Consider the following 26,102-nt stretch of genomic DNA (forward strand, 5'->3'; position numbering starts at 1 on the left):
GCTGCTCTAGCCACACGGAGCCAGGGCACACACCACAGGAGAAAAGTAGGGCAAAACAATCAGGCGAGGGGGCACCGGACGAAACATCCGATGTTGTGTTTATGAACTAATTTCGATTTTGTTGACCGATACAAGTTTGCAAATTACAATCGAATCCTTCGATTTTTGACGTGGAAACCGACGTGAGAGGGTACGAAACAATGTAGTAGGAAGGAGAAGGCGGGAATCTGATCAGAGGGCCTCACGACTGTTCTTCTACTGATGACCAGCCTTGCGGAGGGTGGTGGCAAGCCACTCAAGACCCTCGTACAGACCATCTCCAGAGGTGGCACAGGTGGACTGGATGTACTGTTTTTGGAATGCCGGTTAGCGGGAGGAGCGTTGGGGGCGGGTAGAGTGATGGATGCGAAAAGACGTACCCAACCGCGATGTCTCAGGCTGTGGAGGCCGAGCTTGTCCGTAATTTCGGCAGCGTTCATGGCATTCTGTAGGCGCGAGAGTTAGTTTTGGAGAGATTACCAGACGACTGGGTGCGTGAGAAGACGCGAAGAAAATACGTACGGGAAGATCCTGCTTGTTGGCAAAGACGAGGAGGATGGCATCACGGAGCTCGTCCTCGTTGAGCATGCGCTGGAGTTCCTCGCGGGCCTCGACGATACGGTCACGATCGTTGCTATCGACGACGAAGATGATACCCTGGGTGTTCTGGAAGTAGTGTCTCCAGAGGGGGCGGATCTTGTCCTGGCCACCGACATCCCAGACGGTGAACTGAATGTTCTTGTACTCGACGGTCTCGACGTTGAATCCTAAGGGGGGTGGCGGGTTAGCGAGCGGCGGAGACGACGAGGGCGAGGCTGGGGTGCACCCCGACGCGCGTCTTAATCGCGATAAAATGCGCGCCGGCTCAGCGGATGGGATCGAGAGGGCGTACCAATGGTAGGGATGGTGGTGACAATCTCACCAAGCTTGAGCTTGTAGAGAATGGTGGTTTTACCGGCGGCATCGAGACCGACCATGAGAATTCGCATCTCCTTCTTCCCCCACAACTTATCGAACAACTTGGAAAAAGCGAGACCCATGATTGCAACTTTGGCGACTGAGCCGACGACAACGCTTTCAGCGACAAAGGTAGACGTGTGTTGGTGGTGGCGTTGGTGGGATGTTGGACGAGGGAGAGAAAGAGAGGTGTGTCCTAGTTGCCACGGGTTAGTTCAGCGGCGGCGGATGGGCTTAACTAAGGAGGGGTTTTTTCAGGCCCGCTCTCCGATTAAGCAATGACGCCAGCCTTGGTGATGCAGATGGCAGATGCGCGATGGGAGGGGGGCAGGAAAAAATCCAACAAAAATTGGAAGGAGAATGGGAAAGGGATCGAGGGTAGGATTGATGAGTCTGCTTCCATGTGCTGGCCAGCTGTCCGTCGTGATGCGCATCGCCGAGCCATTTATCCCAACCGCATCGCAGAGGACACATGTGCCTTGTGCGCCGCCACAGCCTCACATAGGGACAACTATCCAGTTGAATGGGCTAGGCAGCGGTCATTCACTCGAGCAATTGTCCAGGCCGCAGAATGATCCGTTTCTTCGGCCAGGCAGCTGCCCGTTGACCGGAGCCAGCGTTCCGTGGGTTGTCATCCTTGGACGCGGCCGTGTGTGGGGGCCTCTGTCTGGAGCAGCGCAGTAAAGATCAGGCGGGAGCAGCGAGCAGGACGAGGCGAGAGCGAGATATGTAGGTAGAACGGTATAGGAGGGGCGGCGGGTAAACTCACTCTTTCGTCGGACGTTCGTCGTGGGAGGTCGGCGAGGTTGTGATGACACAGAAGCAACAAAAAGAATGTTGGATGGTGGTGGGATTAATGGTTTTTTGGGGGTGGCTAGGAGGCTTTGTCGGTGTAGGTGAGCCGGCAGCTGAGTGAGCGGTTGAGGGGAGGTAGCCGGTTGCCAGCGAACTGAGCAGTCCAGGTCAAAGCTCAAGGTGATAATGAACCCCTCCAGGTGCAATCAGGCGGCATCGGGTGTTTTTCCTCGGGCAACGCTGTGCTCCCCCGCGAAACGCCCGTCAGCACCCGCCAAGACCTCCTGTAACCCCTGGAGCGAGAACCTTACAGGCCACTTCCCCCTAAAATCTTCCGCGTTTTCTAGCGGCTTCCTCCTCGAGTCCGCCTAAATTCCTGAGTGTGGTAAAAGTGGGCGCTGGAAATAGGGGGTCATCGAAGGAGTACGCCTGGTACAAAAAAAGCTTTCGTGTTCCTCGCTGCTGTACTCCACCGTGACATGCGCTGAGCACGCGACTCCACTAACGACCAGGCCAAAACCGGCCCCTCCACAAGTACTCCGCTGGTATCGTATGTCGGTAAAACTGTGGTTCCTTCCCGACGACTGCCCGTGAATTGGATTTTCTCCTGAACTTAAAGATAGGGGAGAGCCACACCACAAGCCACAGCCCCCGAGCTCCCTTCACTGTGGCTGGGGAAGCTGCTACAACAGCGCAGTTAGCTGCTGGCCTGCGAAAAGGTGTCAATTCGCGATACGTGGATCCACGCCGACATCCAGGAGCTTCCCTTTCTTCCAGTCTAGTCCCATCTGCGCGCGCGCCTTGCCTCTCTCTTTCAAACTCGGTATCTTTTTCTTTGCGCAGCATTCGTGTCCGTATCTTTCTCAACCCCCGAATTTTCACAATGCACTTCCTCTCCGCCACGAGGGCCCTGCTCGTCGCCGCGGTGGCGGCCTCGACGGCCTCCGCGCACAACATCGTCCTGCCCGCCCACGGCCTCGAGTGCTTCTACGAGAGCCTGCACAAGGATGACAAGATGAGCGTCACCTACCAGGTCGGCGATCGCGAGTTTGGCAGCGCCGGCAACCTCGACATTGACTTTTGGGTACACCCGCACCATCAACCCACCCCCCTGTAGATTTGGGAATTACGTCTGCGTGGCATGGAGTCGGTCCGGAAATGTGTCATTGATGGCCAGACTTGCGCTGAGCATGGCTGCTTGACTACGCTGCCTGTCTTGATTCGAGTCAACTGCTAACCGCGCAATCCCGTCGAGACAGATCACCAACCCGGTCGGCCAGTACGAAATCAACGAAAAGTCCGTCTCCAACGGCGACCACAGCTTCGACGCCAAGTACGACGGCAAGTACACCTACTGCTTTGGCAACCAGCACTGGGGCGCCAACAGCAAAGAGGTCTCCTTCAACGTCCACGGCGTCGTCTACGTCAGCGAGTCCGAGTACAAGTCTGATCCTCTGGATGCCGAAGGTATGGATTGACATGTGGCAACCCCTCCCAGCCCCAAAGCCCGATCATGATCGCTAACAAGTCACTCCCCCTCGCTTCAGTCAAGCGCCTCTCCGACCTCCTCGCCGAGGTCAAGGATGAGCAGCAGTACATTGTCATGCGCGAGCGCACCCACCGCAACACCGCCGAGAGCACAAACGCCCGCGTCAAGTGGTGGAACCTTTTCGTCATTGGCGTCGTCGTCGGCGAGTCCCTCTTCCAGGTCTGGTGGCTCCGCCGCTTCTTCGAGGTGAAGCGCGTCGTCTAAGACTTGTTTCTGCTGTGTCTCGCGGATGCGGGAAACTACTACGCTGAAGCAAAAGGGATTGGGGAAATTCACGTCATTCTTTTTCTGCGACTACCGACGCTGAAATGGAATAAACTACTCAGATCAAACAACATCGAAACCGGAGGAGCGCATGATTTTACAAATTCATGGGAGATCAGCTCTTATTAATCACTCGCAACTTGTCATATGGAGCTTGTTGCGAGGAAGCTACACACATACAGCAGGCGTATAAAGGAAGGGGGCAATGATGGGATGGAAAAATCTCTGGTAGAGGGACATCTTTGGCCAAGACTTTGTTATTCAAGTCGTGCGAGGGAAATGGATATCAAGTGTACGAAGTACTTGTTTTAAAGGAAGACACAATCACATTTCGGCGTGCATTCATTCAAGTAACGGTGACTTTTTTGATACTCATGTATGTACTGTTCTCTTCAAGTCTCATAATCATAGATAGATGCATGAGCATTCGGTATCATTAATCAGTCAAGATAAACTTCCATGTCCTCGCTTTCACTCTTTACAGGTTCCAAACATTCTATGCGCTCAACATGGCAAACAAATCAGAAAAGAAAAATCAACAAGGCCGGGGGGCCATCCCTCGCTTCCCTCACGCCGTGGGGTCCGATTCAACCGCCTCCTCGGCCTCCTCCGGGGGCGCCTCAACCGCGAGCTCAACTTCCTTGATGGGATGGAGCAGCATGGGCGGAAGGCACATGCGCCCTTCACCACCCGGCATGGCACCCACCCCGTCACCCTGGCGGCTGCTGTCCTCCGTCTTCTCAAAGTCCTCGCCGCCGTCGTTGTTGACGCGGAGGCCGAGCCAGCGGCGGTAGAGGTTGGGTGCGAAGCCCGTGTTGTAGAACCACGAGAGGCCGCGGAGGTTGTGCTCACGGGCGCCGTAGACGCTCGCGCGGGCGCCGCCGGCGGCCCCGTTGCGGCCCGCGTTGAGCGTGCTCGCCAGGTACTCGACCGGCCACTTGCGGTCGACGAAGAGCGGGTGCGGCACGAACACGGCCTTGTAGCCGTGGTGCAGCGCCACGGTCGCGGGCCACATCTCGGCAAAGGCAAACTGCTTCTTGAACGTTGTCGCGCGGTGCATCGATAGCAGTAAGCGACGGCTCATGCGCGACGTCGTGATGATGCTCGCGCGGCGCGGTGGCGGCGGGTGTGACTCGTTGAAGCCCGTAATGTCGTCGCGCAGGCCCCATGTCGTGCCTTCGGGGTTGAACACGGGGTTGAGCGTGATGTAGTCGGCCTCCTCGCCGACGCCCCATTGGTACTTGTCGCTCTCGTACGTCGTCGGCGGCACGGGGTCGTCCTCGTGCTCGAACCAGTCGTTCTCGTCGGCGGGCCGGATCGGGCCCCAGACGGAGCGGTCGCCCTTGCGCGTCCGCTGCTGCGACTCGCCCTCGTTGAGTGTGGGCAGGTTGCCCCAGACGTTGTCCGCCGAAACCGTGCCTGTCTCCGTCTGCACGCGTGCGAGATGCTTGAAGTCGTCCCACGAGCCGTGCGTAGCAGGGATGTAGAAGCGCGCATTGCGCTCCCACAGGCCCTTGCGCGGCTGCTCTTGGGCCCACGACTCGATCTTGGTCAACAGATCGTAGTAATGCCCGGTATAGCGGACATCCATTTCCCAATGCCAAAAGTGGTCATATTCCGGGTGTTGGTACGCGAAGTACTGCATAGCCATGACGAGGCCGCGGTAGGACCCATGAACGGAGTGGTCCGGTCCAACTGTCCACTTGTCATGAATGCCCTGGTAGATCGAGAGCATTTGTGTCTCTGTCCACAGAGTAACGAGACCTTGGAACTCCTTGGGGATGGTTTCGCGAATCCGCTGCTCATAAGCTTCTTGGTCCGCCCAGACAGGGTGCGCGCCATCGTTCTTGACCTGAACCAGGAGGTGCACATCATAGCGGCCACCAGAACCGAGCGAGAGCTCCATAATCATTGATCTAAGGTTGGCAATGTCGTCTTCACGGAAGAAGAACTCGTCCCAGCACCGGAATACAATGGCTGTCCTTCCTTTCTTGGCAATGCTGTCGTCGTCATCGGTCGCCTTTGTCTCTGTGGACAAGGGAGGCGTTACAGTCTCGTCTTCGCCGCGTTTCTGATTTTTGTCAGACTCTAGCACTGCATTGACGAAGCCCTGTGAGCCAATCTTTCTTGTCGGTAAAGCCTTGAATCTGTGGGCATTAGACCGCAAACAGCGGCGCTGAGTCTCTGCCCAGTCAACATCTCTGAAGTCAACTTGGAGTCTGCTGTCCCAGACTAGCTCGGCGCCTTCGTTTTCGCTGTGCTCGCCTGTGCCGAGACCACCCGTGCGGGTAGAGTAGCCAAATCCATAGGGACCGTAGCGGCCGTATCGCTCGAAGCACATGTCTTCTGGCAGGTTGAGCATCTCGTAGGAGCCGCCAATATGCATCGGAAAGCCATGGGGTCGGCCAGTGTAGTAGCGAAGCTCGGGAACCCGAATCTGATTCGCCGGATCAATGAAACACTCCTGTATGTCGGCTTCCACTGATCGATTGCGGTAATCGCTCCATACCATGCTCGGAGGAACTGCCTTCTTTTCGATTGTCTCTTTTCCTTTGGGGTTCGTTTCGGACCTCGTCTCATTCTCGGGATCCTCGTCCTCCGCAGAACTAGGGCGTTCCATAGGGATGGGCTCGTTCTCCCGGGGATACTCTGGCTCGCTCTCGTTGAGAGGCACTAGTGTCCTAATTCCACCATAATAACGCTCCAAGAAGGGGAATTTTTCCCAAACTGGAGGTGGTGCCGGCCGCGTCGGCACCTTGCCGTTGACGACTTTCCAGTTTTCGACCTGACTGGCCCGTACCAACGAGAAGATAAAGAGTAGAGTGGTGCCCAGGACGACGAGCAGCACATATCGTGTCAGCTTCGTCGGTAACCTGAAACGATATCGGCTGAAGAAGCCTAGGCTGTTGGATGACCTGGCTTTGGGTCGCTTTGGTAGGAGCAGCGCTCCGCCGCTGTTGCTGCTACTGCCAATCGTGTCCGAGACGCTGCGTGAGCTGTACCCAGAGTTGCTGGGCCGTGACGACGAAGAGCTGTCGTCTTCATCGGAGTAGTAGTAGTCGTCGTCGGAGTATCGCTCTTTTGAGGGTGATCCGGGCCGTTGGTATACTGGCAATTGTTGCTGCTGCTGCCGCGGTCGCAGCGCGTCGGATAGCAGTCCCATGCTCTCTGCGGTTGGCTAGGCTGCTTTACCGCAGTCAGCAACGTATTCAATACCACTAACTAGCTGTAGAATGAAGGAAGGATTCTTTTCCTTTCTCACCCAGTGACAGAAGCTCGATAATATACGCCCACGTCCACTCGTTTTCTGAGCTTGTCGTTCGGTCGCAACTAATATTTGCAGCTAGTGCCAAACCAAGACTCGTGATGGAACTGGTTTCAAGATAGCGATATTCCTTTTTTGGTAAGTGATTGGAATGTGAAAAGGGCACAGAAAGGATATTTATTAGAGAGACGGGAGACAATGGCACACACTGCCCATGCATCTATCTGAATTGGGCCTGGAGTGTTGGAGTGGTGCCGCCAGCCCAAGCAATCGTTGGCATGGCAACGCCGAGGAAGCCAGCGCCGTCGACCTGAGGCAGCGAGGACATCACTTCTTCGATAATTTAACTTTACGCGATCAAATATTGGTTCAAGTACTGTACGCTACTCGAAGAAAAAAAAATGCGCAATTCGTTTTGTGTTTTTACTTTTTTTGTTGCTGACCAGAAACGTGGCTGGACCTGACTTTGAAGTCGCGTAGAACAAGAATTACCTGACAACGATAGCAATCTCTATCAAACCCAAGTTTAACCCAAGTTTAAGGGTTTCCATCTTTCGAGACACTCCGTTTGCGATGCGCTTCTTCGTTGCTCTGGCTGCCATTATCGGCACCATTACCGCGCTGGCCAACTCCACGGCGCTGGAGGTTGGTAAGTTGTCGGTCCGGATATCCATGTTGGAAAACGGTCATTGACTGCGCGAAAAGGAACGCTTGGGTTCGATTGCAGGAATCCTCGGTCCACGTGCAAACATCACGATGAATGTTGTGTTTGGCGTCGGTGTGAGCTTGTGAGAAAAAGGTATCGCTGCGTCTGGGGTTTCGGTCGTCCCAGAAAGACTTCTCCCTGATCTGGAGCTTTGCGTGGGACTGTTGGTAGTTGTTGATGTGCTAGGCGAATGCCCACCCATAGCGAGTCAAGTGTGAAGAGGCGGTGCTAAATAGCGGGATTGCTGCGAGAAAGCACTGAGGGAGGAGAAGTCTAGAAGCCCTTCTCCTCCCTCAGTGCCCAATCTAAACAGCCATCGAGATCTCACTGCTACTCCTTGGCTATCGCCATTGTTCTAAGATTCATTTGACCTTCTTCGTGCTTGCCGTATTATTCTTTGACACCCACAATAACGGATATGACACTCTTCCAGATTGCAATGTAGATTATACAAGCATGGCTACGTACTATTGTCGTTGATATGCGTACCAATATGTCATAACTAGCCGGACAACGCAAGATATTCAATTCTGGAACATGACTTGGCTAAAAGCCATGTGTCTTCTGTAAAGATGTTAAGTCTAACAAATATCGTACACGGTGCCGGGAGCGTCCCAGCCAAACCCTAGTCAGACACGTCATCATTATTCGCCTTGGATTTTCGAAATCGCTCTTTGCCCGTCGCCAGCGCGGCCTCAACCCGCATGCCGCCAAAGCTACGCCCTTGCATCAGTTTGATACACGCCAAGGCCGACTCGGCATCCTTGAACCGGACCGTCACGATGCCGTCCTCCTCCTCGTCGTACAACACGACGCTCGTCACCGTGCCCAGCTTGGAGCACTCGTCGCGAACGTCTTCCTTGATCTCTAGCAGCGCCGCAGGGTCGTCCTCGAGCTCCCGCAGCGTAAACATGTGCTGCAGCACCACCGTCTTGTCCCACTTGGAGCCGCCCGGCACGGCGCCCGCGCCTGTGGCCGGCGCGTCGTCATCGCTCCAGTCCGCCAGCTTGGCGTCCATCTTTTGCGTCTTCTTGATAATCTTTTGCCGGTCCTTGGTGGGCGGGCGGCGCTCCCTGTTGCCGTTGCTCCTGCTGCTGGCCGGCGTGGCGCCGCCGCTGCGCTCGCTCGCGCCGTCCAGGTCGTACTGCACCTTCTTGTAGCTCGAGTCGGCCTCCTGCACCCGTATGCGACCATGGCGCGCGCCGCTCGCCGTTATTCGAAATTCGGTATCGTCGAGCAGCATGATGGCCATCTCGACGCTCTGGGGCTTGAAGAAGACGACGAGCGCGTCGCCCTTGAAGTTGCCGTCCGCGTCGTTGTACATTTTGATCCTCGGGTCGCCGCTGTCAATCTCCTCGGCAATGACGCCACCCTTGCGCGAGAACAGCTCATGCACCTCGTCGACCGTCGCATCGAGGGGCAGGCCGGTGACGTAAACGGCCGTGTTTTGTTTGGGCTGCGGTGCCGCCTTGGGTTTCTTCTGGCGCCTCAGCTTCTTCGAATCCTGTAACTAAACTCGCATGGTCAGCTTCTCTGCATGGCCATAAAACAATTCTCCAGTCAGGTATGAACAATCTCAAACAAGAAGCTCATTTGTGTGGCGCACCTCTGATCCATTATCCTCCTCCTCGTGTCTTCTTTTTCCACTCCCGGATTCTACCCCTTGCGCTTCCTGTGATATTTTTTGACTCGGATGTTTTTCTTCTGTATGCTCATCCAAGGGCTGCCACACGCGGCGCTCGGCGTCAAACTCGAACTCGGCGCCATCGTCCCGGACAGCAATGAACTTGCTGTCCAGCTTTGAGAAGGAGATGCGGTCATCGCCGTCGAATTCCTGTACTTCGGTAGGAAAAGGAGCATCCATAACTATAGATATTCGATTCGCGATCGCGAGCCGTAGGAAAAGCTGTGGTTTTCGTCGCAGTGTTGTTGAAGAAAGCTTCCGGCGCAGGCAGCAGATCTTCGGGATCTGTTGCTTAGATGCGTGGGGCACCATTGCAAGTAAACATCTGGAACCACCCAACTAGCATACGTCAAAGGGCCATGTGCAACAAATAGCATTCACGTGCCTGGAAGTTTTACTCAATTGACTCTAATTTCGGCTTTCATAATTGCACCTTTCTATTTTTCATTTTTTTATAGGGAAAGTGCATTTGCATCTATACACCTATGCCAACTTTCTACGCAGCAAATACGCGAGTCCTCACTTTGACTGCTCCTTGGCAGACTTGGTGATACCATCGACGAATGCCTTGACCGCGTGGCCGCCGCCCAATGGCATGCCGCTCTGCTGAATGTAGCCATTATTCTCAACATTTACCCCAAGAGCCCCGGCAACAGTGGGTAATCCACCATCTCGCAGAGCCATTGTCAGCGTCCCAAGGGCCTGGTGAAATTGGGGGCTCCGTAGCACCGTTGTTACCAATGCTCGCTTCTCGGAAATAGATAACGACGCCTTAGCCGCCTCAACAGCCGTGGGACTGGGCTCCGCCGTGCTGTCGTCACCATCTGTAGCGTCTGCAGTCATAACGATGATTGAGGGAGGAAGGTGGTCAAGTAGAGTGTTGATGAAGACCTCCGACGCTTCATTCACCATGGGAACCGTGATTGAGGTAGATAGAAGATGGTTGAGATAGGGGTAGGGCAAATCGCCACCCCGCTGTGTTTGACCCAGGCCGCCTGGGAGCTTGGTGTTCGAGATGGAGCTCAAGAACCTCTGCACCGCAGCGCTCGCGTCTCTTGCATCATTTGGGGCTCTGGAAGCGAAGTGTCAGCAATGTTTACACGAGGTAGCCAAGGTTATAGACATTTCACGCCAATCGCATAGTATCTTTGCCCACAGGGGAAAAAATTGTCTATTATTACATGCTGGCCAAGCGAAGTATGTCGTTTCCGGCGTGAACGGGCAACATGAAGAAGTGAATCAGGGTAGACCTACGCTCTCGCACCGTCGGAACCACCTTCTCTAGATTCCTCGCCCTCCTCTCTGATATCCCCTCCTGTGGCACCAGCGCCGGCACCACCACTGCCGTGACGTTGACGGGATCCTGAGCCCTGGCCCTCGGCGTCCTCCATAGTTTCGTCTTCATCGTCATCGCGTCGCTCGTTCATGGCACGGAGTCGGTCGACCGCTTCAGAGACACGGAAGTCTTCGCCTTGCAGGATACGGTTGACAATCTCGCCTATCTCACGGTCGCGACGGCTCAGGAGGCTGGGGTTGCTGCTGTCCTGCGGTTTTGACTGGAGCCAAAAGAGGTGACGCTGTGACGAAGACGCAAACTTGAGGACGAATATGCGGGCGTCTGGCTTTGATCTCGGATGAGCGATTTCATCGGGCTGGTAGGGGACGAAGGTGCCATCTGTAGGCACCATTACAAGTTCGAGATCAGCCTGGCTAAGCGGCGCGTCACGCTCTCGCCAACAGAATCGAACGAGATCTGCGAATAGGTTATTAGGCGTGCGCGCCAGTCACGGCTTCTCCGTTACCTACCATCTTCATAGTGGAGGGAAATGTATCCGAGGTCTGGTCGTGGTTCGGCCTTGTATGGGTGAGTGGTGGTCTGAAGCAGCAGTTGTCAGTGATCAAACAATCGTATGCCGCCATAGCATTGCGACATACATCAAGGTCACAACGACCCGCCTTAAAATTGATGAGCGGCGTGGGCATGGTTGCGGACAATCTCAGCGGTGGTGTTTCGCGGAAGGGAACTTAAATGTATGATGCTGTGGATGTTGCACGCGATGCCATTGTCTGGTCTTGTAATTGGTGTGGAACAGCGGCAAGGTTAGGTAGGCAGCTCCTCTTACGTAGGGAAGCTCTCCCAGTAATAATGCACTATGCGCCACCACCGCCACACCACAAGTTGCACCATAAAATCAGTGATAACAGGAAACTAGGCCGGGCCGATATTTATCCCGACCAACCCAAACTGCTGCACTTTGCACGCTGCACGTTGAGCCACAAGTGCCACAAGTGGCCCCTCGCCAGATTTTGGTTAAAAAATCCTCAACCCCACCTACCACATCGACCAGACAACCACCTCCTCCTATTTCTTCCCCTCAACTCCCTCGTCACTTTTCGACTCGACCTACTCTTCTTCACATTCAAAATGGGTTTCGCTGACCTCCTCACCGATGCTGGAGCTACCAGTATGTCCCTTGCAGTGCCCAGTGTATAATCACGCCACCGCAGCCACTGACCATGTTTGCCAGTGCTCAACAACTGGGTTGCTACCCGCTCCTACATCGTAGGGTAAGTATTTTTTCACGGCTGGCTTGCCTCTTCCTCCCGCCTCTTCCCTTCTGCCTCTTCCCTTCTGCACCCCAAATTTCCCAAAGCATTCCATGATGAGAACAATTGGTCCGTGTTTCGGAGGTGGACTCAAGACCCGCCAACAGACGAAACAACAAGCAGAAATGCATCTCTGAACAATGCCCAACCAAACCCACTCTTTGCAGCAGCATCCAGAAGCTTCCAACCAAAGCATGCTGACAGTATATACAGATACGGCCCCTCGCAGGCTGATGTTGCCGTCTTCAAGGCTTTCAGCACCGCCCCTGCCGCCGACAAGTACCCCAACGCTGCTAGATGGTACAAGCACATTGCCAGCCACGAGAGCGAGTTCGCTACCCTCCCTGGTGACCCCTCCAAGGCCTACTCTGCCTACGGCCCCGAGTCTGGCGACCTCACCATCAACCCCGCTAAGGCTGCCGAGGCCGACGACGACGACGATGTCGATCTATTCGGCTCCGACGACGAGGAGGAGGATGCCGAGGCCGTCAGAATCCGTGAGGAGCGTCTCGCCGCCTACCGTGAGAAGAAGGCTGGCAAGCCCAAGACCATTGCCAAGTCTGTCGTCACCATGGACGTGAAGCCCTGGGGTAAGTTGAATAAGCAATGCTAGAAAGTACCGTCTATGTGCTAACGCTGTTTCCAGATGACGAGACCGACATGGTTGCTCTTGAGGCTGCCGTCCGTGGTATCGAGAAGGATGGTCTGGTTTGGGGTGCTTCCAAGCTTGTCCCCGTTGGTTTCGGTATCAAGAAGCTTCAGATCAACCTCGTCGTTGAGGACGACAAGGTCTCCCTGGATGAGCTCCAGGAGCAGATCGCGGACTTCGAGGACTACGTTCAGTCGTCGGACATTGCCGCTATGCAGAAGCTGTAAGCTTTTCGATTGTCTGCGGGTACAGATGTAATGAACCATGATGGTGGGATATGATGACTCCGATGAATTGATGATGCCTAATGATTTGGGCAAGGGATGCGGGGTCCGGCTATGACGAAAAAAAAAATCAATACCATTACATTTATCATAGACTGCACAAAAAAAAAAGTAAACAGCTACTTGATGGGCATTTTTATACTGGTGAGGTCGTCTATGGCATGCTACCTGTGAAGCTTGCTCCATAGGAGAAGAAAATGCAGCACTAACGGTATAAAAGCTTTTAAATATCGTACTTACTATTATAGTAGCTATATAAGGTATGAAACGTCGGTTTTTTTCTTCCTTTTCCAAGATAGCTGTGGACAAATTTCCTTGTGTGGCATGTCCATGGCGGGGTCATTGACAGCTCGCTCGAGATAGCCTGCCAGGTTTGGCGGGGTAGTAAAAACGGATTGATTGGCAGACGCGTTGCCCAATGATGGCTCGGCGCGTCCACTTCAAAGCTGCGACCTTCATGGCGGCTTGTTCATTCTGTATTGTCCCATATAAATCATACTTCGTCACGCAATGCATGGTGATCTCGGGGTCCAGTTGGTAAGTTTTCCATACGCATACAGCTAATCTTCCTTTGCCTCGTTCGGAGATGCTGATGCCGGTGCGCGAACATCTAGGCGCAGCACGCGAAGCGGACGCAGATGCTGGCGCACCTGCCGCCGTACCTGACGGACGTCGTGCGCGCCGCGACGCGCGAGGTGCGGGATCTGGAGAAGGACGTGGTCGCGCTGCTGGAGCCGTTCCAGGGCTCGTTCGACCCGTCGGCGGACCAGGCGGTGGCGTGCACGCTGTTGGTGAACCACCTGACGATGCGGCGCAACAAGCGGTGCCTGCTGGCGTACCACCGCACGCGGACGGACAAGCTGGAGGAGCTCGTCTGGAGCGGCTCCGACGTCGCGGACCTGTCGGGCCAGCAGGTGCGCGCGACGACGGCGACGGGGCGCGCGACGAGCAGCCTGAGCCCGCAGGAGGAGGACTACGTGCGGCAGTACAGCGAGCTGCTGGCGGCGTACAGGGGCCAGTGGACGGATATCGATCTCACAGGGAGCTTGCAGCCGCCGCGAGACTTGTTTATAGACGTGCGCGTGCTGAAGGATGCCGGCCAGATAGAGATGGAATATGGGTAAGCTTTTCTTCTCCGTTTACTGACCCTTTTGACGAAGAAAAAAGCCTGTATCATTGGCTAACGTTAATGTAGGTCGATGCATTTGACGAAGAATAGTCAGTTTTTCGTCCGGCAGGGTGATGTGGAAAGACTGATTGCACAAGGCTATTTACAAAAGCTGGAATGATCAAGTACCATGGGACTGCGGAAGCGAAAATAAGGCTTGGCCAGGTTTCGTCAATACGTGCCCATGATTCGACTTTGCATAATAATCGGCAAAGGCATATACCCAATATAAGATGACGTCCGTGGGGGTAAAGTCGGCTGCGCGAATCTGCCATCGGGAACAAAAGGCACCCCCGACAAACAATTGCGTGTTGTGTCGCATGGCACAGTGATGCTGCCGCACGATTCAAAGCATGGAAGCGGTGAAATTATGCATAATATAGCCGGTATGGGCTGGAGGAGCGCAGCCGCAGATGCGTTCTTTGAATTGAGGGCATATCCTGGGGCTGCAGCCTGACGTGGCAAGTCGAGGACGCTCCTATGAGGAACGTGGTACTGGCATAAGACACTTTTTTTTAAAAGCTACCAGGATGGGCTGTGGCATCCGGCCTGTAGTTAATATAGAATCATTGATGATACTTAGTTTTGGGGTGCCCTCTGAAGGGTGATTGCGGAGAGGCGAGAAGCGAGAAGCTTACTTTTGTGCCTATTGCGTGCTCCCCGACTCATATGTACCTGCTACCTAACATTTCAAGTACCGTGCCAACGGCGAATTGTCCCCGAAGCCATGTTGTCTCGGCTGATAGGGGAAGGGTCGCACAATCCACGCATAAGACGCGTGGCGTAACCTAATTGCCACTTTTATCAACCGCAACGGGGGGACCGAACCATCGTCTTATCGGGCGGCCCGCTGGTTGATGATATTGCTTGGTTGCTTGGACGAACAACCACCACGAAACACAACCTGCCATCTGACAGAAATCTGGATCAAAATGATCGAGATGGGCCATCTGGTGTGCCTAAGTCTGTAGGTACCCGGATGTCTGCCCTCGTGCATTTGTGAAATCCAATACTTGGCCGGAGCTCGCAGGCGGGGAATGTCTTGGGGGAGGTGCATATGCAAGCTGCACCGGAAACGATAGCGGCTCTTCTGGACGGAGTACGGACGGAGTAAACGGGTAACCGGGGCTTTTTACAATGGGCTTTGGGCCGGCAAGGTCGCCAATTCGCCAATCACTCAGTGCCCATTTGACAGCCAACTCCACTGACCAATATTATCATTTCAGTGGATGCAGCGCTATTACTGCCTGTAGCTGGGGCGACAGACCTGTAACAGCCAGGAAACGACACGTTATTCCTGACACAAATTTAGCGAAATGAATACAAGAGGCAAATTCCTTCTTCTGTTTTTACTTGCGTACGGATACATATGTAGGTATATAAACATTATACTGTACTTTCCACCCTCGCCATTCTCGTCTATCTATCCTTATCTTTCAGCTTCCCCAAAGGACCACCAACAGCGCCTACTCCCTCCCCGCCGGGCTCAGCGCTAAACTCTACCTGGAAACTGGGGACTCAGCATTTTGAACCAAGTTCTTGGTCCAAGCTAACTACTGGAAAATCTCCCGTTTGCACATGCAGGATCCGGCAAAGGGTGGGTGTACTCCTCTCCTTTATCTTCATCTTTCTCTCTTCGATCGTGATAGTCTCCCTTCTGCCCTTCCAGCATGGAAACTCTTTAGTCTTGCCACTCCTAATCCTCCGCGCCTCTCACACCCTACGCTTGTTGCTGTCGACTCGAGCTGCCGCATGCGATCAGCGTAGCGACCCGGGCTCCATCATTGATCTTCACCTGCCCTGAAGCTGCGCCAACGCCGCCCAACACCCAACACCCTTTGGAACATGTCCAATTCGGGCTCGGGCTTCTCCTCCTGGAGGAAGAGGGCGTCCAGCGTATCCTCTTCGCAGGCAGACTTGGCGCGCACCGTCACCAATGAGTCCCAAACGAGCTCTCAGCCCGTCGCCGTGCCCCCCGCCCTCTCTTCATCGGTTGCTTCCAGCCAGGCGCACCGAGAACCTATTCGGTCTTTCATTCATGGCGTATCTCACGACAACTTAGGTATCCCTCACGCACTTACACTGACTGTGGCCTCCTTATCACACAAGTGCTTGCTGTGCCGCGTATTCTCTGCTAACAAGACATAGCTCCGGTCGACAGTCTGCAGAACGCTCGCACAGTTCGCGAAGATACTGCCGAATTGGCCAACTACTTCCTCTCCGACGGCTCCCAGCGTAACAGGGCCTTGCTGCAACGTCCGCGATCCTCTATCCACGATGTCTTCCATCATGAGGATGACGCCGATTCTGTTCCCGATGTCCGGCGTGGCTCTCCTGCGATACCGGAGGTCTCAGAGCCCGCATCACCGGATGAGAGCACCGAGCATTTAGGCGACGAGGACACCCCCGGGCCGTCTGTGATTGCCAACCTCCTAAAGCGGGCATCCCCTCCGGAATCAGACACCGAGACAACACCCAAGGCAGATCGTGCCAAGTCCATCGCGTCCGAGACGCTTCCCGCCGCCAGGAGCAGTGAAGCCGTCGGCTCTCCTAAAGCCTGGAACCATATCTCTGCGATTGAGGAGCTCGTGAGCGAACGCACGCCGCTGCTTTCTGCTTCCTCTGACACTAGCTACGAAGCAGAGGCCATTCTCGAAGGCCAGGAGCGGCCCGCGAAGCGCAATTGGTTTGGCAAGGTTCGCGAACAGTCTCAAGAGGTCAAGTTCGGCTTTATTCACGGCGTCAAAGTCGCAACAAACCCCACCCGGTGGAACAGCAAGGCTATGGCGCAACACGTTCTCCTAGAACCGCTGTCTTGCCTACCCGCTGTCGCAGTCGGCCTTCTTCTCAACATCCTCGATGCTCTGTCATACGGCATGATTCTCTTTCCTCTCGGCACCCCCCTATTCTCTCATTTGGGATCTGCCGGAATCTCTATTTACTACGTGAGCACCATCGTCTCTCAGTTGGTTTTCTCAACCGGCAGCATCTTCAAGGGGGCAGTCGGCTCGGAGCTGATCGAGGTCGTCCCATTCTTCCACAACATGGCACAGAAGATCCTAGACGTCGTGGGCGAGGACAACCCGGATGCTGTTATCGCGACGACAATCGTTGCCTATGCTACCAGCTCTCTCGTGACTGGCCTAGTCTTTTATCTGATGGGCAAGTTCAAGTTCGGCTTCATGGTCGGCTTTATCCCCCGTCACATATTGATTGGCTGCATCGGCGGTGTTGGCTACTTCCTCATTTCCACCGGACTCGAAGTTTCGGCACGCCTAGATGGGAATATCAAGTACGATCTCGACACCTTTAAGCAACTTACTCAACCTGAGACGATACTGCTTTGGATCTTCCCACTGGTCCTGGCCGTAGTCTTGTTCTACGGCCAGATGAAGGGCGCTTCAAAGTACTTCTTGCCACTCTTCATCCTCGCTATCCCTCTGGTATTTTTCATCTTTGTCACCGCCATCGATGCCCTTGAGGTGGATGATCTTCGTGATCGAGGTTGGATTTTCCAAGGGCCACCACCAGGTGAGCCTTGGTGGTACTTCTACACCCTTTACAGTGAGTTGCACGTGTCTATCGGTTCAGAAAACCCGCTAATGTTTGACTAGAGTTCAATCTTGTTCGCTGGGATGCTATTATACAGGTCATTCCTGCCATGCTTGCTTTGACATTTTTCGGCGTTCTCCATGTCCCCATCAATGTTCCTGCTTTGGCATTGAACACCGGCGAGGACAACGCCGATCTGGATAGAGAGTTAAAGCTTCACGGATACTCCAACTTTCTATCCGGTTGCCTGGGCAGCATCCAAAACTACCTAGTCTACGCCAACACCGTTTTCGTGATCCGGTCTGGTGGCAATCGTCGGCTGGCCGGATACATGTTGGCAGCGCTGACATTTGCTGTCATGGTAATTGGGCCTGGCATGATGGGCTATATCCCTGTCATGATGGTCGGTACTCTAATTTTTGATCTGGGCTTTGAGCTGTTGCTGGAAGCAGTGTGGCTCCCTCGCAAAAAGTTGAAGCTCGCGGAGTATCTGACAGTTATTATTATTGTCTTGGTAATGGGTACCTACGACTTTGTTGTGGGTATTGGCGTCGGTATCGTTCTCGCGTTCGCCTCGCTTGTCATTCAAACTTCTAGAGTGTCTGCTATCCGTGCCACTTTCGACGGTGATGTCGTCTCTTCTACTGTGCGGCGCAATCCATCTCAGCATCACTACCTCAACCATGTCGGCCAGCAAACCTACATCATCAAGCTTACTGGATATCTGTTCTTTGGCACGATTGTGAGTGTTGAGGAGAAGATCAGAGGTCTTCTCGATGATGCTACTTTCGAAAGTCGCCCCATCAAGTTCTTGGTCCTCGACTTGTGGCATGTTAGTGACCTGGACTATTCTGCTGGCGAAGCTTTCAACACCATCAGCAGACTGTTGGACAAGAGAGGGGTTCTGTTGATTCTCAGCGGAGTAGATGCTTCCTCTCAACTCGGTAGAAACCTTCGCGCGGTTGGCATTGGTAGTGGCAAGATTGAAGTTGTCATGCTGCCTGACCTCAACTCGGCGCTGGAGTTTTGCGAAAACGAATTTCTCAAGACCCTGTATGCCAGACAGGAAGCTATTAACTCTAACGAGCGCGTGCCTACGGCAAATCTCGATGTACCAACTGGAACGACATCGCAGCTCTCATCGTTTGATCCGCCGTTCAACTCGCCTCGCCAGACGCACCTGGTCCAAGCCGCCCACCAAGCGCTCAACACAACCGAGACACAGCGCTCGCCGAGGTGGCAGAGCTTTAACGAACCTCTGCGCATCATGCTGCAGATCTTCCAGGGCCTGAGCGATAAGAACGAGGACTTTTGGTTCCCGGCGACACGCTTCTTCCAGCGCCGCGAGTACATGGCCGGCACGACGCTCTTCTGCCGGGGCGAGGCCGCGACCGGCTTCTACCTGCTAGAGCGGGGCATCCTACGCGCCGAGTACGACCTGCCGCAGGGCTGGCTGTGCGAGAACATCGTGGCCGGCACCACGTGCGGCGAGCTGCCCTTCTTCTCGGAGACAAGCCGCACCGCCACGGTCACAGTGGAGCGCGACTGCGTCGCCTGGCTCATGAGCCGCGAGGCGTGGGAACAACTGCAGCGGGAGCGGCCGGACATTGCGGGCGAGCTGCTACGCATCTCGCTTAAGCTGACGACGGAGCGGATGAGTTCGATTACGTCGTACATCTTGACCACGGCTGGGTAGTGGGTGAAGGGGGAGACGAGGAGAGTTATTGAGGGGGGTGAGGTGGTGTAGGCTTGAGGGAATAAGAGGCTATCTTTTGATTTGATCTCCGAGCAACAGTATATTTTGCCATGTGGCACAGAATCATAGCATTGCATCTGACCAAAATTGCATATTTGGATTATAGCACCACATTCTTTATCTTCGTGCATGAATTGCCATATGGAAATCCTTGTAATTTTCACCCAACCTACGTCGTGTCGCAGGCCCCCTTGGTCCTCTGACATGGTGCTCATGATAAAGTCTCTGGCGACTGCGTCGCGCGCGCAAGGCCCCAGCACTGGAAGCGGTTGTTGAGGTGGCGCCTAGCGCAGACAAAACTAAGGTGAAGGTATAGGGTATTATTAAGCATCTGTTGCTTCCAAAGTCTGCTTCGACAACTTCATACCCCGCCGTGGCACGGCGAGTCAAAAAGGGCGATAATATCCATCCATACATCTGCTTTTGGATGCTGAACTATTTTTCAGTGCCAAATTCGGTGTTTTGAGATGGCGGGGTAGATGCTTCTTGCCACTCAATCTCACTACAATCATTCTCAGAAGCCTCCCGAAGGTCATCTCCACGCGCGCCTCCCCAGTCCAAATCGCCAAGAGTCAAGCAAGGTAATTTTTTATTACACATATACCATGCCAAAGAGCCTACAGTCAATACTCGGCGGCGGCAATCGCGTCAGAAAGCCCTCACGACCTACCGGCCCGCGGCCGTCGTCCGCCAACACCACGCCCTCAGCCTCACCCCGCAAGAAGCCGGGCGGCTCGCAGAAGAAGAACGCCGCCGCCGCCGCCGACGACGACAACGGTGAGCTCTTCACAGACAAGCTCGAGGACGCCGGCATCGCGACGCTTCTCGTGACGGAGCTCAGTCTGCGAGATGTGATCCAGGCGATGCGGTACATCCGCGCGCACATGTTCACGCCCGTGCCCGAGACGGGCTTCGCGTCCACGCGGCGCACCGAGCTGCTGCGCCGGCGCGCCACCATGCCGCCGCTCGTCACCGCCGGCCACGTGCACGCCGTCCTCGCCCGCGGGAGCCCGACGCGCGTAGAGCGCGAGATTGCCGAGCTTCTGGGCCGGGGTGCGCTGCGCCGCGTGCGTGTGGAGCGGCGTGGGACCGCGGGCGAGGCGCTCATCGAGACGACGCTGCTCCTCGCCATGCTGCGCGCCAGCCGCGCGGTGTCGCCGGCGACGGCCGAGGCGTACGTGCGCTTCCTGCAAGACAACCCGATGGCGCAGACGCTCGGTGGGGGTGGCGGCGGCGGCGGCGGCGGCCGGGCGCTGGACGACGCGCAGGTGGACGAGCTGGTGCGCGCGGGCTTCCTGACCAGCGCTGCGACTAGTTCCGCGCCGGCGACGACCCTGCACGTCCGGCCCGAGGACCGCGTAACGCTGTCGGCTGTCGGCGGGCAAAATGCGGTGCACCTGGCCGGTGGTGGCGGCTTGGCGGCCTCGGCGGCGGCGGACGACTGCTACCGCGTCGCAATTCCTGGGCACGGCCGCCACCTGAAGCTCGCTGAGGACGCCCTCAGCTGGCTGCGCGAGACGCTGGGCCGGACGCGATGGGGCGAGGGCCCCGAGGACTGGCTCCGTGAGCGTTTCGAGGGCGGCGGCCTACACGGGCCGCGGTGGAGGGACCTGCACGGCCTCGAGTGGACATGGGTGCTTGGCGAGGCCGTCGGTCTGGGCGTCGTGGAAGTGTTCCAGACAGGGGCGGTTGGTCGTGGGGTGAGAGCCCTGGGGAGTTGATTTGTATTACGAATAGTCGATTTTTCCTTTGTGCATCGTCGAACATTGGCTGCGTTGGCCTTTCACGCTTTGGGGTTTCGTGCGTGGCTGCTCGGTGGTTTCGTGTGTGATATAACACCCCCTATACCATGAAAGCTCTCGGTCCGAACACTCACGTCATCTCTGTACTGGTCGAAAGCTTTTAACCGGTTATAGGAATGGTAAGTAACTAATAAACAGGGAAGGCGACGGGGCAATATCGCATTTGCAGTCGCTGACGATCCAAAACTGGACTGCGACTTGGAGATGTGAATGCTGTGATGCGACATGGGCAAGAGGCTGGTCGTCACGCAAATGCTAGTCTGGGCACCCAAGGGTTTGCTATGGGTGACCGAGTTCCTCCATCCTTAATAAATGAGAAATCGTTAGTCCTTATAACAGAATTGACACTGTCACACTATTGATACACTACCATGAAGACGGAACCGCCAACGTCGAAAGCGAACTGGTGGAGGAGGTTGCCACAGGACCGACGGTGTAAATGAATCAAGGAGTTGACAATAAGCTGAACACTGGTATGGCATGTGCAGGACGTCAGTTCAACCAGCTGAGCGGCGTGCGAGCCGCGTGACCGTGCTTCTGGTGGCGCGTCAAACAGACGTGACCGCCATTGAGCCATATTGTAAAGGCTTTTTTGCCTTTTTCTCGTCTTGACTTTGATTGACCATGGATCGGACGGAATGGCCATAGGAACAAAGTGCAGCGCGGAGATGTTTTAGAAACTTGTCAACCCCGCGCGGGAGCGACTCCTTGAATCCTGCAGGACACCATCCGGTTTGATGAGCAATGCGCCGCCGGGACCTGTGGCGTAGAGGTGCTTGCCAGTGTCGATCATCAATCAAGAGCAGTCTAGGCTCCCGCCCAGGCAAGGACAACCGCGCACGGCCGATAGGAAAGCTGGCCGTTCGATAGTTACCGGAGAGGACGTCCTCGGCTACAGGACGTTGCCAGTATCCGGTTATTGTATCCGCATTGGCCCTCCAACATATCACAATGCTGCAATTGCGAGCGTCTTCTGCAGCAGAGCGGGGACATGTCGAGCGAGCCAAGGAGCTTGGGCAGAACCTGTTAATCTATCCCCATGCTATCGTGGGCCGGCCAGCTGCCGACATTGTGCCTGCATTAGTATGGTATCGCTTTCCCGCTCTCCTTCCTGTTGCAGGCGTACGAGGCAGACGCTCGGCTTTCATGATCGCCAGGTGACGTACGGATACAGGACTACAGCATCCAGGCCTGATCGCGACGCTTTGGTACAGCTAGCCGACTTTCCGTGAAGTGATGGATGTTGTTCGGCGGGGTGACTAGGATAAAGAGACAAAACTGCACGAACTGGCACATCACGTACCCGATGGCCATCTGAATGCAACTGTACTAAGTAGTTACTTGGTGCTGTCGACTGTCGATTTGGGACATGGTTGCATGCAGACTGGTCGGTGCAGGGCTCGGCATATTCCACCTTTGTTGCCCCTGAGGCTTAAATCTCCTTGTACCTGCATCTTGTGGTACGTATCCGAACGGGTATCTACTGGATAACTAGTCGTGCCGCTCAGGTGCTTGAAGGCCGAGGGTAGGGACTGCTGAGAGAAGGCCACTCGATATTGGTAGCCAGTGGGCGAGTCAAGTATCAATGACTGTCTACTGGTAGATGCCGTTTGCCCAAGATCGGTAGGTAGTAGGCATTGCTCCTCAGTGGGGAGGCTATCAAAGCTTCAGTGATGGGCAGCTAACATCGAAAAGTGCGAAAGGCAATTTGGATAGCGACTGTCAGAGTCGGGGGCGGCGTGCAAGCCATATAGGCCAGATGAAGCCTGAGCACAAGCGAGTTAGGTCTTGGCGTTGGAGCTCTGAGCATGCGAGCAGATTGACGGGCCTACCCGTCGCAATGAGGGGAACCTTTTGAGTACTGCAGACAAGCACCTTTAATCAGAGAATGGTCAGCGCAAAATGACAGCGCCACGGCGGGGTTGAAGGCAATTAGTGACAATCTGGCGAGGAATTCCTCGTCTGTCGGAGAAGAGCAGTTTCAGTCCGTACCCGTTGGTACGCCTGGTGCCGAGAGGTGCCGGATCTGGGGACCTCTGCTGGTGAGCGTGAGTCTGAGTCCTGGGAGAAAAATTTGGCTCCCGGCTTGTGGAGTCTTGGCGTGATGATCTCTGTGTCCAACAAGGGTGCTTTGTTGGTGTGTGCAGGGTGGTAATGGAGCTAAAACTGCGTGGTGCAGCGTCGAGTTGGGCAGAGACAGGTGGGCAGAGGTCGTGCAGCGCTGCGAGAGATCGATGTCCGACCGAGGTTGGAAGGCAATAATCAGGCTGTGCAGAGAACGGCTGCATGTCTCGGATGAGTTCATGTAGGGACAGGCGTGTTGTTTGTAGGGGTGCTGGACAAACGCCACGCGTTGGTAACTATTCGTAGGTTGAGAGGTAAAGCTGTGAATACTGCATGAATCAGAGATGTGATACTGTGGGATATATATTACCAGTTACCCAGTATTTGAAAAGCTTGGAGGAGCAACAATCAAATTGATGCTTACCACAGACTTTGGACTCGAGTCAGATAGATTACTTGGTAGGCTCTGACGCGATTGGCTAGATTGGCAGCTGTCCCAAGAAGTTGGGTTGGGTTGGTGGGAGCCTGGAAGGGCACCGTGGTGGGGCGGAGCCGTGCGAGTGTGCTCTGGTGCAGAAGGCGTGAGAAAAAGTCTGATGAATGGGCAGCATATTGCTGTTGATGGAAATGTGATGGTGATGGTGATGGTGATGGTGATAATGCAGCAGCAGCGAACGACGACAAGTAGCGTGGAGGCTAGCCCAGGGATGGCGGGGCAGCGCTACCTGGAAGGAAGTTAGGGGCTATTCTAGAGCTTTGCCGTCTTCCCCAGCGAGATGTTGTTTGCCAGCAACTAACTTTATTAGTGCGGCTTAGTAGACACCGTAATTAACAGAGTTGACCAGTGGTTCGACTGCCAACCATCGCCAATTTTGACAAGACGCCTTCCGAGGTGTACCCAGTATTCAGGGGCGTTGTCATTTTGGCGTTGGCTCTAATAAAGTCAAATCATGGTCCCTTTTTAGCAGCCGGGATCGTGGCTTCTTTTCCCTCTTCCTCTTCCTCTTCCTCTTGGTTCCCGGGGCGGCCTGCAGCCACGACGGGTCAAGGGGGGGGCAACGCTGTGACGCGATGCGCGCGAAGAGATGCAGTGCATTGGGCAAATGGGCCACGACAATTCAATTCCGATAGGGCGGATGATCCAGGATTCATGTCTTGCAGCCAGGCAAGGGGCAAATTGGCTGAGATGCAGCATGCAGTGGAAGCAAGGCAGGCATCCGCCTATCCAAACGAGCCAGTAACTATGTACAAGGTAGTTATCTGTTGGGCGACCACCACCGGGTACGGAGTACTGCTGTACTAAATTATCATGCAGTGTGATTGCGCCACTAGATTGCTGGAAAACTCGCTCGGATTTTTATCGCGGGCCACTGTCATGAACCCATGTTCTCCCCTCACAATCGTTCTCAACTAGACCTCCAATAGCGTAGGCCAGACCCCGGCGCCGCCCCTGATCTAGTCCAGAGGCGCGGCCGAGTGCTTTGCCACGAGATGCTGATTGTCGAGCAACTGGGTAGAGACCCCGGACATTGTCGAGCATCCCCTGTCCAGGTAATTACGGTAATTAGTAGAGGTCTGGTCCCCCCGGTCGCCCCATCGTCGTCAGTTGACCTGAGTAGTTGACCAGTCACTCAGCCGGCCAGTCACCGTGGTTGCTTTGGGGCTGTCAACGCCGTCTTGTGAGTGAATACTGTAAACGAGCGGCTTCTTTTTTCAATTCTAATTGTCGTTCTGAATCAGCAATCAAGTCTAAGAGAGTCCAGCAGAAGCTGTTGTTGGCCGCCCGCCTCCTTACAGGGCGCGGAACTCGCTCGGCATGCAACCCAGTCCGCCCCTTTTGGCCAGTCTTTCTGCGCCTTGTCCAAGATGGACAGAGTTTATTATACTGAAGAAAATAGAGTCGTATTTGCGGTGGATATTCCGGTATTTGTGTTGTGTAGGAGGTATTTTCAGCTGCTGGTCTGCAGGCTGCGGCTCCCCGACTCGGCAAGCCTTTACCTTTATGCGCTGTGTCCAACTGCGCCGCATGGAAGTGACTGAAGCAGCCACTGTTGCCACTGTAAGGTACCCGCGGCACGCCACGAAACGGGTACCTGGTCGGGTCCCTTGAAGTTGCTTTACAGGTAGCTTTTAGCCTAAATCACCTATAATCATCCCCTAAACACACCAGGGCTCCCAACGCCAATCGCTCCAGACTGTCAGGCTGTCCATCTCCCTTTGCCCTCTCATCTTGTATCTCCTCCCCTCCCAACGTCTTCCCTCTCTCTCCTCTTCCCCAGAATCAACTACTGCTCTTGCATCGCCAATTCTTCCCCTTGGCCCTCCTTTGCTCCCGTCGCATTCGCATTTCCCGTTTCTTTTTCTGCCCTCCGCTCATTCTTAATAAGGGGCGCGCGAGACATCTTGTACTCCGTTCACCCTGCGACAACGGCTCTGCTTTCTTGGTGGCACGGCCCGACTGGTCAGCTTCAACCATCGTCCATAACGACTGGAAAAAGGAAACCTCACTACCGCCCACTCTTTTATGTATGCATATTCTTTTTTGTCTCCTTGGCCAACTTTTTAGTGCCCGAGACGCATGTCATCGGCCCGTCCATTATTCATTCACTTGCTTTTGCCTCTGTGTTGCGGACCGGCTGTCGTGCAGACCTTGCCGCGCTCTTGCTGCATCCAAGCAACACAGCATACCGAAGTACTACCTCTCCTGACATGAACCGCTTCTTCGCGAGGTTCTATTCCTCACCGACCAAGCCCGCAAGTTTAGCTTGCGCTCTTCGCCTCGTCCTTTCTCACCTCTTTTACATGCCCTTCTAGCTGTTCATCGCAGTACTGACAACTCCATGCAGTTGCTGTACTAGATCCATTACCAGGCCGCCACTTCACCGCCTCATAAGACATTCGCCTATTATAGTCCCGCCCACGGGCTGGTCGATCATTGTTACTAAGACAAGCCAGTACCAA

The 26,102-nt window shown here is 54.9% G+C and overlaps 9 protein-coding genes across 9 annotated transcripts; 5 read left to right on the plus strand and 4 right to left on the minus strand.

The window, feature by feature from the left end:
* Window positions 1–255: 255 nt before the first annotated feature.
* Window positions 256–1,079, minus strand: ISF_00424 (ADP-ribosylation factor; the record flags this gene model as incomplete). The annotated part of the gene is made up of 4 exons (XM_018844031.1): window positions 256–348; window positions 420–485; window positions 562–806; window positions 932–1,079. The coding sequence occupies 4 exons, from the start codon at window positions 1,077–1,079 to the stop codon at window positions 256–258; spliced, it is 552 nt and encodes a 183-aa protein (XP_018708481.1).
* Window positions 1,080–2,674: 1,595 nt separating this feature from the next.
* Window positions 2,675–3,544, plus strand: ISF_00425 (endosomal P24B protein; the record flags this gene model as incomplete). Its single annotated transcript, XM_018844032.1, has 3 exons — window positions 2,675–2,875; window positions 3,051–3,258; window positions 3,339–3,544. The coding sequence occupies 3 exons, from the start codon at window positions 2,675–2,677 to the stop codon at window positions 3,542–3,544; spliced, it is 615 nt and encodes a 204-aa protein (XP_018708482.1).
* Window positions 3,545–4,172: 628 nt separating this feature from the next.
* On the minus strand, window positions 4,173–6,767 carry ISF_00426 (hypothetical protein; the record flags this gene model as incomplete). Its single annotated transcript, XM_018844033.1, has 1 exon — window positions 4,173–6,767. The coding sequence occupies one exon, from the start codon at window positions 6,765–6,767 to the stop codon at window positions 4,173–4,175; it is 2,595 nt and encodes an 864-aa protein (XP_018708483.1).
* Window positions 6,768–8,200: 1,433 nt separating this feature from the next.
* On the minus strand, window positions 8,201–9,439 carry ISF_00427 (Nucleotide-binding, alpha-beta plait; the record flags this gene model as incomplete). Its single annotated transcript, XM_018844034.1, has 2 exons — window positions 8,201–9,079; window positions 9,308–9,439. The coding sequence occupies 2 exons, from the start codon at window positions 9,437–9,439 to the stop codon at window positions 8,201–8,203; spliced, it is 1,011 nt and encodes a 336-aa protein (XP_018708484.1).
* Window positions 9,440–9,778: 339 nt separating this feature from the next.
* Window positions 9,779–11,242, minus strand: ISF_00428 (26S proteasome complex ubiquitin receptor, subunit Rpn13; the record flags this gene model as incomplete). Its single annotated transcript, XM_018844035.1, has 4 exons — window positions 9,779–10,331; window positions 10,514–11,012; window positions 11,066–11,135; window positions 11,195–11,242. 4 exons carry the CDS (start codon window positions 11,240–11,242, stop codon window positions 9,779–9,781), a joined length of 1,170 nt encoding a protein of 389 aa, XP_018708485.1.
* Window positions 11,243–11,684: 442 nt separating this feature from the next.
* ISF_00429 (elongation factor 1-beta) lies at window positions 11,685–12,742 on the plus strand (the record flags this gene model as incomplete). The annotated part of the gene is made up of 4 exons (XM_018844036.1): window positions 11,685–11,724; window positions 11,788–11,827; window positions 12,080–12,456; window positions 12,513–12,742. 4 exons carry the CDS (start codon window positions 11,685–11,687, stop codon window positions 12,740–12,742), a joined length of 687 nt encoding a protein of 228 aa, XP_018708486.1.
* Window positions 12,743–13,385: 643 nt separating this feature from the next.
* On the plus strand, window positions 13,386–14,018 carry ISF_00430 (hypothetical protein; the record flags this gene model as incomplete). Its single annotated transcript, XM_018844037.1, has 2 exons — window positions 13,386–13,919; window positions 13,995–14,018. 2 exons carry the CDS (start codon window positions 13,386–13,388, stop codon window positions 14,016–14,018), a joined length of 558 nt encoding a protein of 185 aa, XP_018708487.1.
* Window positions 14,019–15,812: 1,794 nt separating this feature from the next.
* On the plus strand, window positions 15,813–19,215 carry ISF_00431 (sulfate transporter; the record flags this gene model as incomplete). The annotated part of the gene is made up of 3 exons (XM_018844038.1): window positions 15,813–16,029; window positions 16,116–17,531; window positions 17,582–19,215. 3 exons carry the CDS (start codon window positions 15,813–15,815, stop codon window positions 19,213–19,215), a joined length of 3,267 nt encoding a protein of 1,088 aa, XP_018708488.1.
* A 665-nt stretch (window positions 19,216–19,880) lies between these two features.
* On the plus strand, window positions 19,881–20,996 carry ISF_00432 (Serine-threonine protein kinase 19; the record flags this gene model as incomplete). Its single annotated transcript, XM_018844039.1, has 1 exon — window positions 19,881–20,996. The coding sequence occupies one exon, from the start codon at window positions 19,881–19,883 to the stop codon at window positions 20,994–20,996; it is 1,116 nt and encodes a 371-aa protein (XP_018708489.1).
* Between the last annotated feature and the right edge of the window lie 5,106 nt (window positions 20,997–26,102).

The sequence above is a fragment of the Cordyceps fumosorosea genome, assembly GCF_001636725.1.
Source record: "Cordyceps fumosorosea ARSEF 2679 chromosome Unknown scaffold_1, whole genome shotgun sequence".
NCBI classification, from domain to species: Eukaryota; Fungi; Ascomycota; class Sordariomycetes; order Hypocreales; family Cordycipitaceae; genus Cordyceps; species Cordyceps fumosorosea.